The following is an 11,044-nucleotide window of genomic DNA, read 5'->3' on the forward strand; positions in this document are numbered from 1 at the left end:
CAGAACCTTGGCACCTGGGTCGCCCGCGCCGCGTGTGCCCTGCCCGGCGTGCTGGCGGGCGCCGGGGTCCCTGAGGGCCTGGCCAACCTGGACTCATGGCTGGTTGGGCACCGGCCACAGCCCCCAACCCTCTTCCTCCACCAGCCTGCTGCCCGGGAAGGGTCCGGAACCAGGAATCGCCTGGTGGCCGCAAAGGCCAAAGGTCAGACAGGGCTTCCTGCCCCCCTGGGAACTTCCTCCTTCTGGGCCCTCCACGCCTGGCTGACAGCCCGAGGCCCCGCCAGGGGACGGTCCACCCCCTGCTCACCGCCCCCCAGGCGGGCAGCGCTGGGTCCCACCGTCCGGTGTGGCCTGCGTTCCCTGCCTCCTCCGGCCGGCTTGACCCTGACAGACTGGGGTCTCGTGGTCCCCAGTGTGGCCGGGCCGAACCCGGTCGGGCACCACCATCTCACAGGAAGCAGAGAATGCACCCGGAGTCTCCCCCTGGAGCCGGGGACCCCACCCCCAGGGCCTTCTCCTGGAGATGGGGAGACCCAGCCCCCCACATCTGCCGGTGTTGAACACTGGCCCAGAGGCTCCACTTCTCATCCTGCGGAGGACGAGTCATGAGGCCGCGCCAGGCAGAGTCAGCTGGACGGAGCACACTCATGAGCCAGGGAGAGAAACTGAGGCAGCGCCAGCGAGGCCCCGGCCAGTGAGGTGTCAAAAGGGTGTTTGCCATGGGGACAGGGGCCAGGTGGGGTCAGGTCCAGCCGAAGCCCTCCCCTGCCCTGCCCTGCCCTCCCCTCCCAGCCGGTGGGCCGGAAGGAGGGGCCGGGCCGGGCCGGGGCGGGGCGGGGGGGGGGGGGGGGAGCCGGGATTTAAGAGGCTGCCGCCTGGGAGTCCCAACAACAGGCTGCTCTGCCAGGACTGCAGGCGGCTCGGAGCTCGGGCTGCGGGTGGCGCTCTGGGGCTTGGGGAGCGGAGGCCGGGCAGGGCGGCATGGGGCTGGCGGCTGAGCGCCCCTTCGAGCCCCGCGGCTGCTGGTTCTATCTGCGCTACTTCTTCCTCTTCGCCTCGCTGACGCAGCTGCTGGTTATCCTGGGCCTGGTGCTCTTCATGGTGTACGGAAACCCGCACGCGGCCACCGAGGCCAACCTGCGGGCCACGCAGGGCCGGGCCGACGCGCTGTACGGGCAGGTGCAGGAACTGGGCGCCCTGCGCGCCAACCTCAGCCTGCAGCTCAACCTCACTGCCCAGGCCCGCGACGCCATCATGCAGCTGCTGCTGGGCGCCCGCCGCGACCTGGACCGCATCAACGCCAGCTTCCGCCAGTGCCAGAGCGAGGTGGTAAGGGCGCGGACGCAGCATGCACAGGGCACACACAGGGCAGTGCCAGGGCGAGGGGGTGAGGGCGCGGGTGCGGCACGCACACGGCATGCACATGCCAGTGCCAGGGCGAGGGGGTGAGGGCGGGAGGGCACACACGCGCGCGCACACACACATACACACACACTGCAGGGCCCTGCCCCAGCTCCACTCTCTGCCGAGCCTTGTGCTCAAGCCTGTAATCCTGGCACTCAGACAAGAGGACCTGAAGTTGGAGGCCAGCGGGGCGGCCCCCGACCGCCGTCCCAAGGACAGTGTGGACAATCATCATGGTGCAGATGCCGGCCCGGGAGGCCCATCCCCGGGCGGCTGGGCCTGGAGGAACCCAGGGCCTCCTGCCTCCAGTGTCCCCACCCCCTTCCCCCAGGTGGGACGGCCGCTCAGGCCTCGCTGTCCCCAGAGGTTGGCACAGTGGGGCTCTGGGGCCTTAGGTTTCCCACGCACCCGAGCCTGCGCTCAGATTTCAAGCCTTCAGGGTTTGATCTTCCATATTGATTTATTGGTGCTGGGGTGTGGGGCAGCCCCTCAGCCTCCGCCACACTACGCGGGTCTGAAGCTGCGAAGCTGAAAATTCCGGCTCCATTTCTTTCCTCTGAGTTGATAAGACAGATTGCTGATGCTTAGAGGCCTCGGGGTGCCCTGGGAGGCCTCGGGGTGCTCTGGGAGACCTCAGGGTGCCCTGGGAGGTCTCAGGGTGCCCTGGGAGGCCTCGGGGTGTCCTGGGAGGTCTCAGGGTGTCCTGGGAGGTCTCGGGGTGTCCTGGGAGGCCTTTGGGTGTCCCGGGAGGCCTCAGGTGTCCTTCAGAGACCACAGGCTCTGTGGGGTGCAGTCACCCTCTCCCAGTATTAGGGAGAAACTTGGTCCCAACACCAAGTCCTCCTGGAGGTAAGAAAACTGGCTTTTCTACGTCTCCCTTCTGTCTCCCCCCCCACCTGCCTTCTCCCTTTCTTTGTGTGGTGATGGTGATACCAATGGTGGTGGTGGTGGTGGTGGTGATACCGATGGTGGTGGTGGTGGTGGTGATACCGATGGTGGTGGTTGTGGTGGTGATACCGATGGTGGTGGTGGTGATACCGATGGTGGTGGTGATGGTGGTGATGGTGGTGATGATGGTGATGCCGATGGTGGTGGTGGTGGTGATGGTGATGCTGATGGTGGTGGTGGTGATGATGGTGGTGGTGGTGGTGATGGTGGTGGTAGTGGTGATGGTGATACCGATGGTGGTGGTGGTGGTGATGATGGTGATGCCAATGGTGGTGGTGGTGATGATGGTGGTGGTGATGCCGATGGTGGTGGTGGTGATGGTGGTGGTGATGGTGATGATGCCGATGGTGGTGCTGGTGCTGGTGCTGGTGGTGGTGATAGTGATGCCGATGGTGGTGGTGGTGGTGGTGATGATGATGCCGATGGTGGTGCTGGTGCTGGTGCTGGTGCTGGTGGTGGTGGTGACATTGGGCCCCAGGCTCTCCTGCACACTTGGCAGATGTCACCACAAAGCTGCACCCACCCTGGGTTTTCTGGAAAAGCAGCTGCATTTCTGAATGCAGCCTCTGAGATGTCAGCCATGGCTCTGTGTCCCCCGCTCCCCATGCCATGGAGACAGGGAGCAGAAGCAGGAAGCGTCGTGAGTGCTCCCTGGCTCACGGGGGCGTCCGCAGCCCGGCTGAGTGGGGTGCTGTGTCTCTTCCCTCACCGGCATTGGTTCCTTTGCTCTCTGGGCTCCTGAGTGGTGCTGCGGCGCCTTCGTTCGCTCCCCAGCGATGGAAGCGGTGGAGGGAGAGGACGCCCCCCTGAGACACAGGCAGTGCAGATCAGAGTCTGGTGGCTCACGCCTGTCATCCCACTGAGGTCTGAGGATCGGGGTTTGAGGCCAGCCTGGGCAGGAAAAGCTGCGACACTCCCATCTCCACTAAACTACCAAAACAAAACAAAGCAAAAAAAGAGCCAGAAGTGGAACTGTGGCTCAAGTGGTGGAGCGGAAAAGCGAGGGACAGCGCCCAAGGCCAGAGTAAAGAGTCAGGCGTTTTGAGCCAGGGTCTCCCTGTGCTGCCCAGGCTGGTCTAGAACTCAGGGCCCCTGGTCTCCCTCTGGGGTCAGTGCTGAGCGGGGGCCTTGCCCCCCCTTGCAGGTCAACTACAGAAACAACGAGGAGTTTGTGGTTGCGGTGGTCCTGAGTGAACAGCGGTGCCTGGAGGAGCTGAAGGAGGGGAACAAGAGCTGCGAAGGTGAGCTGCAGGAAGGACCGGTGGGAGGGAGGGAGGGAAAGAGGGAGGGAGGGGAAGGGTGGGGAGAGAGGGTTAGGGTCAGGGCTGTGCAGGGGAGGGGTGGGGAGAGGGGGTTAGGGTCAGGGCTGTGCAGGGGAGGGGTGGGGAGAGGGGGTTAGGGTCAGGGCTGTGCAGGGGAGGGGTGGGGAGAGGGGGTTAGGGTCAGGGCTTGCAGGGGAGGGGTGGGGAGAGGGGGTTAGGGTCAGGGCTTGCAGGGGAGGGGTAGGGAGAGGGGTGGAGGAAGGAATGGGGAGGGGGTTAGGGTCGGGGGGGAGGGGAGCGGGGTCAGGGAGGGCAGAGAGTGGGGTCCCCGCCCCACCTCGGCCCCTGCCCTTCCCCCCCCCCCAGCCCTGCGGCACAAGCTGGAGGCCCGCGCAGGCGCGCTGGAGGCGGAGCTGGCGCGGGCGCGCTCGGCGGGCGCGCAGGAGCGCGCGGCGCTGGAGGAGGCGCAGCGCGCGGCCGCGGAGCAGCTGGCGCAGTGCGCAGGCGCGCGCGAGCGGCTGCAGCAGGAGGCACGGCGCGCCGAGGAGCGGCTGCGCACCGTGCAGGGCCTGTGCCTGGCGCTGGACAAGGACAAGTTCGAGGCCGACCTCCGCGCCCTGTGGCGGGACTCCATCATCCCGCGCACGCTGGACACCCTGGCCTTCGGGTACCACCCGCTGGGCACCGAGCTGGCCGCCGTGCGCCGCAGCTGCGACCTCCTGCCCGGCCTCATGGCCAGCAAGGTGGACGAGCTGGCGCGGGGCCTGCGCGCGGGCATCGAGCGCGTGGCCCGCGAGAACGCGGAGCTGGAGCGCCAGAAGCTGGCGGCCGAGCAGGACCTGCGGGCCGGCCTCGAGGCCCGGGCGAAGGCGGACAAGGAGGCGCAGGCCCGCGAGGCCCGGCTGCGGGAGGAGTGCGCGCAGCGCGCCCAGCGCGCCCTGGAGGAGAAGGCGGCGCTGCAGGGCGAGCGCGACCGCCTGGCCCGCGAGCTGGAGGCGCGCAGGCGCGAGGTGGACCAGCTGAAGATGCAGGTGGCCTTCCGGGTGGACGCCCTGGACACCTGCCTCAAGGCCAAGGTGGGCCGCAGGCCTCGGCCGGGGGGCGGGGGGAGGCCGGGACTGGAGCAGAGAACAGACCTTTTGGGGTGGAGTTGAGTGGAGGCCCTGAGGGTCCGGAGAATGGAGGCTGGGGTGACCTGTTGTTGACCCCCCTCAATCCCACAGTTGTTTCTGCAGCTCAGGCTCCCTGTGCGTCCCCTGGCTTGGAGTTATTAGGGCGCTGGGGGGAAACAGGACAACTGGTCTCCCAGGGGCACCAAGGGGAAGACACCCCCCAATGTGGCTCCAACACTTCTCCCCCTTCCACAGACCCCGCCCGTGGTCCTGCCAAGACCCGTAGCCCCTGCCCCCCAGCCGCGACCCATCGGTGAGTGCCCGGGGAGGGTCAGGACAGGGGGCCCTCCCGCCCAGAGCCACGGGTGCCACTGGAGGGAGCCGAGCTTCATTTCTGCCCATACAGACCCAGCCAGCCTGGAAGACTTCAGGAAGAAGGTCCTGCAGTCCTACCGGCCTCCTGCAGCCCCGGTCAGGTGAGGCCCATGGAGGCTGAAGTGTTTGCTCTCAGGCCGCAGACGAGAGAAAGCCCAAGAGAGGCAGCTCTCAGAGTGACTGCTTCCTTCCTGAGCATCTCCTGTCTGCCAGGGCTTGTGCAGGGCGTAGGAGGTCTAGTTGCTGTTGTGGGCATGTCCAGCTCTGCCCAGGGCACACCCAGCAGGCCCAGCCGTGAGCAAGGCTGGTCAGGCAAGCTTCGAGCCCCCGCGGATCAGGCATCTGCCATGAACTGCATGGTTGCTTTGCTTTTGGGCATGTGCACTGGTACTGCGCCTCCTGCTCTCACTCGGCTCTTCTGCTCTTCGTTGGTGCTCTACCACATGAGCCGCACCTCCAGTCTGGACTTTTTTTTGCTGATTAGCTGGTGATAATCTGGTGTGGATTTTTCTGCCTGGGCTGTCTTTGATTGTCAGTCCTCGTAGATCTCAGTGTCCTGAGTAGCTGGGATGACAGGCGTGAGCCTCCGGTGGTGGCTTCTTTTCTTTTCTTTTGTTTGTCGTGGGGCTTGAACTCGGCCAGGGCGCTGACCCTCAGCTCTTCAGCTCAAGGCTAGCCCTCTACCACTTGAGCCACAGCACCAGTTCCTATTTTCTGAGTGGCTTATTGGAGATGAGTCTCATGGTCTTTCCTGCCCCTGCTGGCTTTGAACCATGACCCTCGGCACCCGGCTTTTCTTTCTTTTTTTTTTTTTGGTCGGCCGTGGGGCTTGAACTCTAGGCCTGGGCGCTGTCCCTCAGCTCTTCAGCTCAAGGTGAGCGCTCTACCACTTGAGCTACAGTGCCACTTCCGGTTTTCTGGTGGTTTTATTGGAGATAGGAGTCTCACGGTCTTTCCTGCCCGGCTGGCTTTGAACCGCGATCCTCAGATCTCAGCCTCCTGAGTAGCTAGGATGACAGGCGTGAGCCACCAGCGCCGGCTCTTTCTTTTCTTTTTTAAGGAGGTTTTACTGTGTAGCCCAGGCCAGCCAGGACCAGCCTTCCTCCTGCCTCAGCCTTGCGAGCGGCATGGCCAGCTGGCTTTGCACCCCCTCTAAGAACTGGGGGACAGTCCTCTGGGCTACAGAAACAGCCAGGACAAAGACCCGGAGCCTGGGAGGAGCAGGGAGGCAGCCAGAGCCCAGTGCGACATCTGGCCACTGAGGCTGGCTTTTCATCTCCACACAAATGGGAGTCGTGGCCGGCTGTGCCAGACGTTGGGAAGGGAGAAAGAGAGGGTCAAAGTTCCAGACCTGCCAGGCTGTGAGGTGAGGCCTGGCCTAAGAAAGGCCCAGGGCCTGGGTGTGTCTGAAGGGCGTGCCCCTCCAGCACCGGCATCCACACCACCTCATCTCCGGCCAATGGGCCGTCCGCTGGGCACGGCTTGTACGTCACAGAGTGGGTGACTCAGGCCACTGCCCGAGGTCACCCTGTGCCCCCCCAGGTCCCGGCTCCTGTTCAGCTCCACACTCACCAGCTAACCAGCTCAGGGGTTGCTGACCCGCATTCCAGGGAGAGGCTGTGGCCTCTGCTAGCGCTTCACCCCTGCTCCTGCCTCAGCCCCCCTTGTGCTAAGAGTGGCCCCTGACCCTCTGGCCTGCACAGAACTGCCCCTCGCCCCTTTGCGCTGCCCAGGGCCCCTCCGGGGGCTGGGAGGCGGCAGGGAGGAGAGTGAGTGATGAGGATGGCTTCCCGTTCCTGCTTGGCGTGCGGGGCCCTGTGGCAAGGAAGAGCTTCTATTATTAGCCCCATTTCTCAGAGCTGGGAACTGAGGCCCCAAGGGTCAGGCACAGGGCAGGGCTCCCAGCCCAGGCCTGCCCAGTCCCTGCTGAGAACCGGGGAAGCTCTTGACATTGTTTACCCCGAATGACGTCCCTTGCCCAGAAAACAATGCTCACTTAGTCCCGGGCCTCTCCTGTGTCTCCCTTCAGGGTGGCAGGAAGGGCCCAGTCTGGCCTTTGACTCCAGGGAGGGGCGGGAGAGGCCCAGGGTCAGGACCGCACAGCTGGCTTGCTGGGCAACAAGGGGACCAGCCCTAGCCGCCCAAGCTCAGTGCCCAGTTTACCAGGCCCCACTTGTGTGGCCCGCGATAACTTCTGAACTCCTGGGTTCCTGGGGTCTCTAGCCTCAGCCTCCAGAGCAGCTGTGCCCCAGAACCCAACTAAACACCTCAACTCCTGATGGCTCACCGCAGGGCCAGGTCCCAGCCCAGCACTCCTTCACAAGTCTGAGCTGGGAGGAGTCCCCAGCTCCCAGCTCCCCCCGCCCCCCCAACCGTGCTTTTCCACCATCTGACCTGGGGCTCTTCCTCGTTGGGCAGTTTTGTAGCATTGGGCTTTGAAGTCAAGGCTTCTGCCAGCCTTTTTGTGATGTCAGCTGTGTTTTGGTACAGGTCTTGGATGTGTGTGTGTGTGGGGGGGTGGTCTGGAATGTTGTCCTCTGGCCTCTGCCCCCTGCTGAGCAGGATCAGGGGTCTGGGCCTCGGCACCACCTCCCTGGACATGGAGACATCCTCTGCTGTGACTGGCACACACCACGTTACCTGCTGGAGCTGTGTCCCGTAGACAGCTTAAAATTCATTATTATAGCTGAGCGCTGGTGGCTAACGCCTATCATCCTAGCTACTCGGGAGGCTGAGACAGCCTCAAAGCTGATCACAGCTCAAAGCCAGCCTGGGCAGGAAAGTTCCCGTGAGACTTTTTGTTTTAGTCAGTCATAGGGCTTGAACTCTGGGCCTGGATGCTGTCCCTCAGCTCTTCAGCTCAAGGTAAGCACTCTACCACTTGAGCCACAGCACCACTTCTGTTTTTCAGATGGTTTATTGGATAGAGTCTCATGGCCTTTCCTGCCCAGGCAGACTTTGAACTGTGATCCTCAGATCTTAGCCTCCTTAGTAGATAGGATGAGAGTCACGGCTCCCATGAGACTCTTCTCTCCAATTAACCACTCCAAAACCAGAAGCGGCACTGTGGCTCAAGTTGTAGAGTGCTAGCTTTGAGTACAGAGAGGCTCAGGGACAGTGCCCAGGCCCTTTGTTCAAGCCCCACAACTAACCCCCCCTGCCAAAAAAAAAAAAAAATATATATATATATATATATATAAAGGTAGTATAGGTGGGCACTGGTGGCTCACGCCTGTCATCCTAGCTACTCAGGAGGCTGAGATCTGAGGATCGCGGTTCGAAGCCAGCCAAGGCAGGAAAGTCTGTGAGATTCTTATCTCCAATAAACCACTAGAAAATTGGAAGTGGTGCTGTGGCTCAAATGTTAGAGTGTGGCCTTGAGCTGAAGAGCTGAGGGACAGCGCCCAGGCCCAGAGTTCAAGCCCCATGACCGACAAAGAAAAGGAGTAATATATAGAGTGGCTGCAGTTTGGACACACACTTTAAAGTTAAAAACACCCCACAGAATTGGTGGCCGTCCTGTAACTCCAGTGCACGGGAGGCCAGGACATAGCGCCAGTCGTAGGCTGGTCCCGGGCTCCCTCCGATGGCCAAGCACAAACTAGGGCACATGAGGGTAGGCCTGGCCGAGCAGAGCTGCGTGCCAGGGCAGCCTGCTATGGTGGGCACAGGCCGGGTTTCAGGAGCATGGGCTCGGAGCCAGGGAGGGGAGCTCTGCCAGCTCTCGATGGAACGTGAGGCCCGGGGGGGCCCTAGGGACCAGCAGGGAAGGAAGGGAGGGGGCACGGAAGCAGGACCTGGCCCCTCGGCCCTCCTCCCCCACCAGGAAGCAGTCCCAGCTCCTCTGGGGGGAGGAGGAGGCTCGTGCCAGGCCTCAGGGGCGGACGGAAGCTGAACCCACACGGAGACGGGGGGCTCCGGGATGGGACGGTGACTCCCTGGCTGGGAGGACCTCATGTGCCAGTCCCCCCCTTTTCTGAGGGCTCTGGGATCCCTAGGGGGCGCAGCAGCTGGGCATGCCCGCTAGGAACTGGGAACGAGCCAACCCTGTTGTCTGTGCCCGCAAAGGGCAAGTTGTGAGTTCTGGGGCCCCCCACCCAGGCCGGAGGGTCTGGGGGGGGTCAATGGAGACTTCCGGAGCCCCTGCCGAGGCTGCGGGGTCTCGTTGGGAGGATGGGCTGGGGAGGTCAGTCCTGACAAGCCGCATCGCTTCTCTCTGCCTCAGTGGCTGAGGAACCCCGCGGGGCCAGGGCTGCCCTCCCTGGATCCGATCCCGTGACCACCACATCGCAGATGGCCATGACGTCAGCAGCAGACACAGCCTCCGCGATGCGCTCTCACACGTACCTCACCCCACCCCTGCAGCACAGCCCTGCCCCACCCCCAGCTTCCTTATCTCCCGGGCCTGGTGGGGAGGTGAGAACAGGAAGCCATTGGCTTCCACCTCCTCCAGTTTCCAGGCCCTTCTTGAAGGTTTCCAGGCTCCCCTTCGAGAGTTTCCAGAACCCCTTGCCAGGAGGGTCTGGTCTGGCATGAGGGTCTCCGAGGAGCCCTGAGGAACCTCCCTCTTCCCAGTACTTAATAAACAGTAGCAAATCCCTTACTATGTGGTAACTTCTGCTCTGAAGGCCACAGCACAGGAGGGAAGCGAACCAGGAAACTGGGGCAACGCTCATGACCCCCAACTTGCAAGCACCTGGACAGGTGCAGGGGAACTGAGTCAAGCCCCAGTCAGCAAGTGCCAGAGAGAGGCTGTGGCCGCAGGCCAGTCTGCCTCTGCCCTGGCCACTGGGGTCACAGGAGTGGCTGCCATGCCCGACCGTGCATTTCTTACAAGAAGCAGGAATGTGGGGCTGGGAAGGTGGCTCAGTGGTAGAATGCTGGCCTCCCATGCGTGAAGCCCTGGGTTCAACTCCGCAGTACCACATACACAGATGCAGAAGTGGTGCTGTGGCTCAAGTGGTAGCACGTTAGCTTTGAGTCAAAGAAGCTCAGGGACAGGGGCTGGGAAGGTGGCTCAGTGGTAGAGTGCTTGCCTTGCATGCATGAAGCCCTGGGTTCAATTCCTCAGCACCACATAAGCAGAAAAACCCAGAAGTGGCGCTGTGGTTCAAGTAGAGCGCTCACCTTGAGCTGAAAAGCTGAGGGACAGCACCCAGGCCCAGAGTTCAGGCCCCACAACCCACCAAAAAAAAAAAAAGCAGCTCAGGGACAGTGCCCAGGCCCTGAGTTCAAGCCCCAGGACTGGCAAAAAAAAGAAAAATCAGAAATGTATTCATAGTCACAATAGGCATTAAAATTCATGAGACTGTTCATCTTGAAGTGGAGCTGTGGCTCACATGGTAGAACACCAGCCTTGAGTGGACAGAGACAGCGCCCGGGTCCTGAAGAAACCCGGCTCACCAGAGGCTGTCTGCCCTTTGTGGCCCTGATAGGCGTTGGCCACACCTGTGGTCACAGGGGCCTGAGGCCGGGGATCCCAAGTTTCAGACCCACGTGGGCCGCAGAGTGAGGCTGTCACAAAGTAGTGTTAGGCCAAGCGACCCAACGTCTGGGATCTCTATCCCTGAGAAGTAAAAACCGCAGGAGACAAAGCCAATGGCTGTATGGAGAGAGGCTCTATAAAGGGGGCAGATCATGGTGCGATCCACTCCCTGGGCCCCACAGGGCCAGGATGGGCTCTGGAGCAGCCCCAGCCCAGGCCAGGCCCATCTTGGGGGGACCAGGCGCTATTTCCGGTGTACGGAAACTGCCAGACGTCCTGCAGGAAGCACTTGGCTGGGGCTCGGCCGGGCCAGGCCTCACCTCCCGCAGCCGCCAGAGGCCCCAGGGAAATGAGGGCGTCTCTGACCCTGGGCCGGAGGCCCAGACGGCCCTGGGATGCTGGCCAGGCTGGTTATGGGCCCTGGAGTTACACATCCGAGGTTTGAGTCTGGGCTCAGC

The 11,044-nt window shown here is 62.8% G+C and overlaps 1 protein-coding gene across 2 annotated transcripts; it reads left to right on the forward strand.

Moving 5' to 3' along the window:
- The first annotated feature begins 279 nt into the window (after nt 1–279).
- Plvap (plasmalemma vesicle associated protein) lies at nt 280–9,704 on the forward strand. 2 transcript variants are annotated; one of them, XM_070008554.1, is made up of 7 exons: nt 280–699; nt 1,069–1,329; nt 3,497–3,593; nt 3,981–4,690; nt 4,982–5,039; nt 5,133–5,202; nt 9,327–9,704. In XM_070008554.1, the coding sequence occupies exons 2-7, from the start codon at nt 1,099–1,101 to the stop codon at nt 9,331–9,333; spliced, it is 1,173 nt and encodes a 390-aa protein (XP_069864655.1). In that variant the 5' UTR covers nt 280–699; nt 1,069–1,098; the 3' UTR covers nt 9,334–9,704. The 2 variants fall into 2 exon arrangements, with proteins under 2 accessions (XP_069864655.1, XP_069864654.1); XM_070008553.1 differs by lacking the exon at nt 280–699 and having other exon boundaries at nt 876–1,329.
- Nucleotides 9,705–11,044: the final 1,340 nt, after the last annotated feature.

The sequence above is a fragment of the Dipodomys merriami genome, unplaced genomic scaffold, assembly GCF_024711535.1.
Source record: "Dipodomys merriami isolate MVZ:Mamm:240054 unplaced genomic scaffold, mDipMer1.0.p SCAF_70, whole genome shotgun sequence".
Taxonomy (NCBI): Eukaryota; Metazoa; Chordata; class Mammalia; order Rodentia; family Heteromyidae; genus Dipodomys; species Dipodomys merriami.

What these genes read in the sequence shown, in the direction of transcription:
- Plvap (XM_070008553.1), top strand. Translation starts at nt 982, where the DNA reads ATGGGGCTGGCGGCTGAGCGCCCCTTCGAGCCCCGCGGCTGCTGGTTC. An exon ending in GCCAGTGCCAGAGCGAGGTG is followed by an intron (nt 1,330 to 3,496) that starts GTAAGGGCGCGG and finishes CCCCCCTTGCAG; the next exon opens with GTCAACTACAGAAACAACGA. An exon ending in CCCCCAGCCGCGACCCATCG is followed by an intron (nt 5,040 to 5,132) that starts GTGAGTGCCCGG and finishes CTGCCCATACAG; the next exon opens with ACCCAGCCAGCCTGGAAGAC.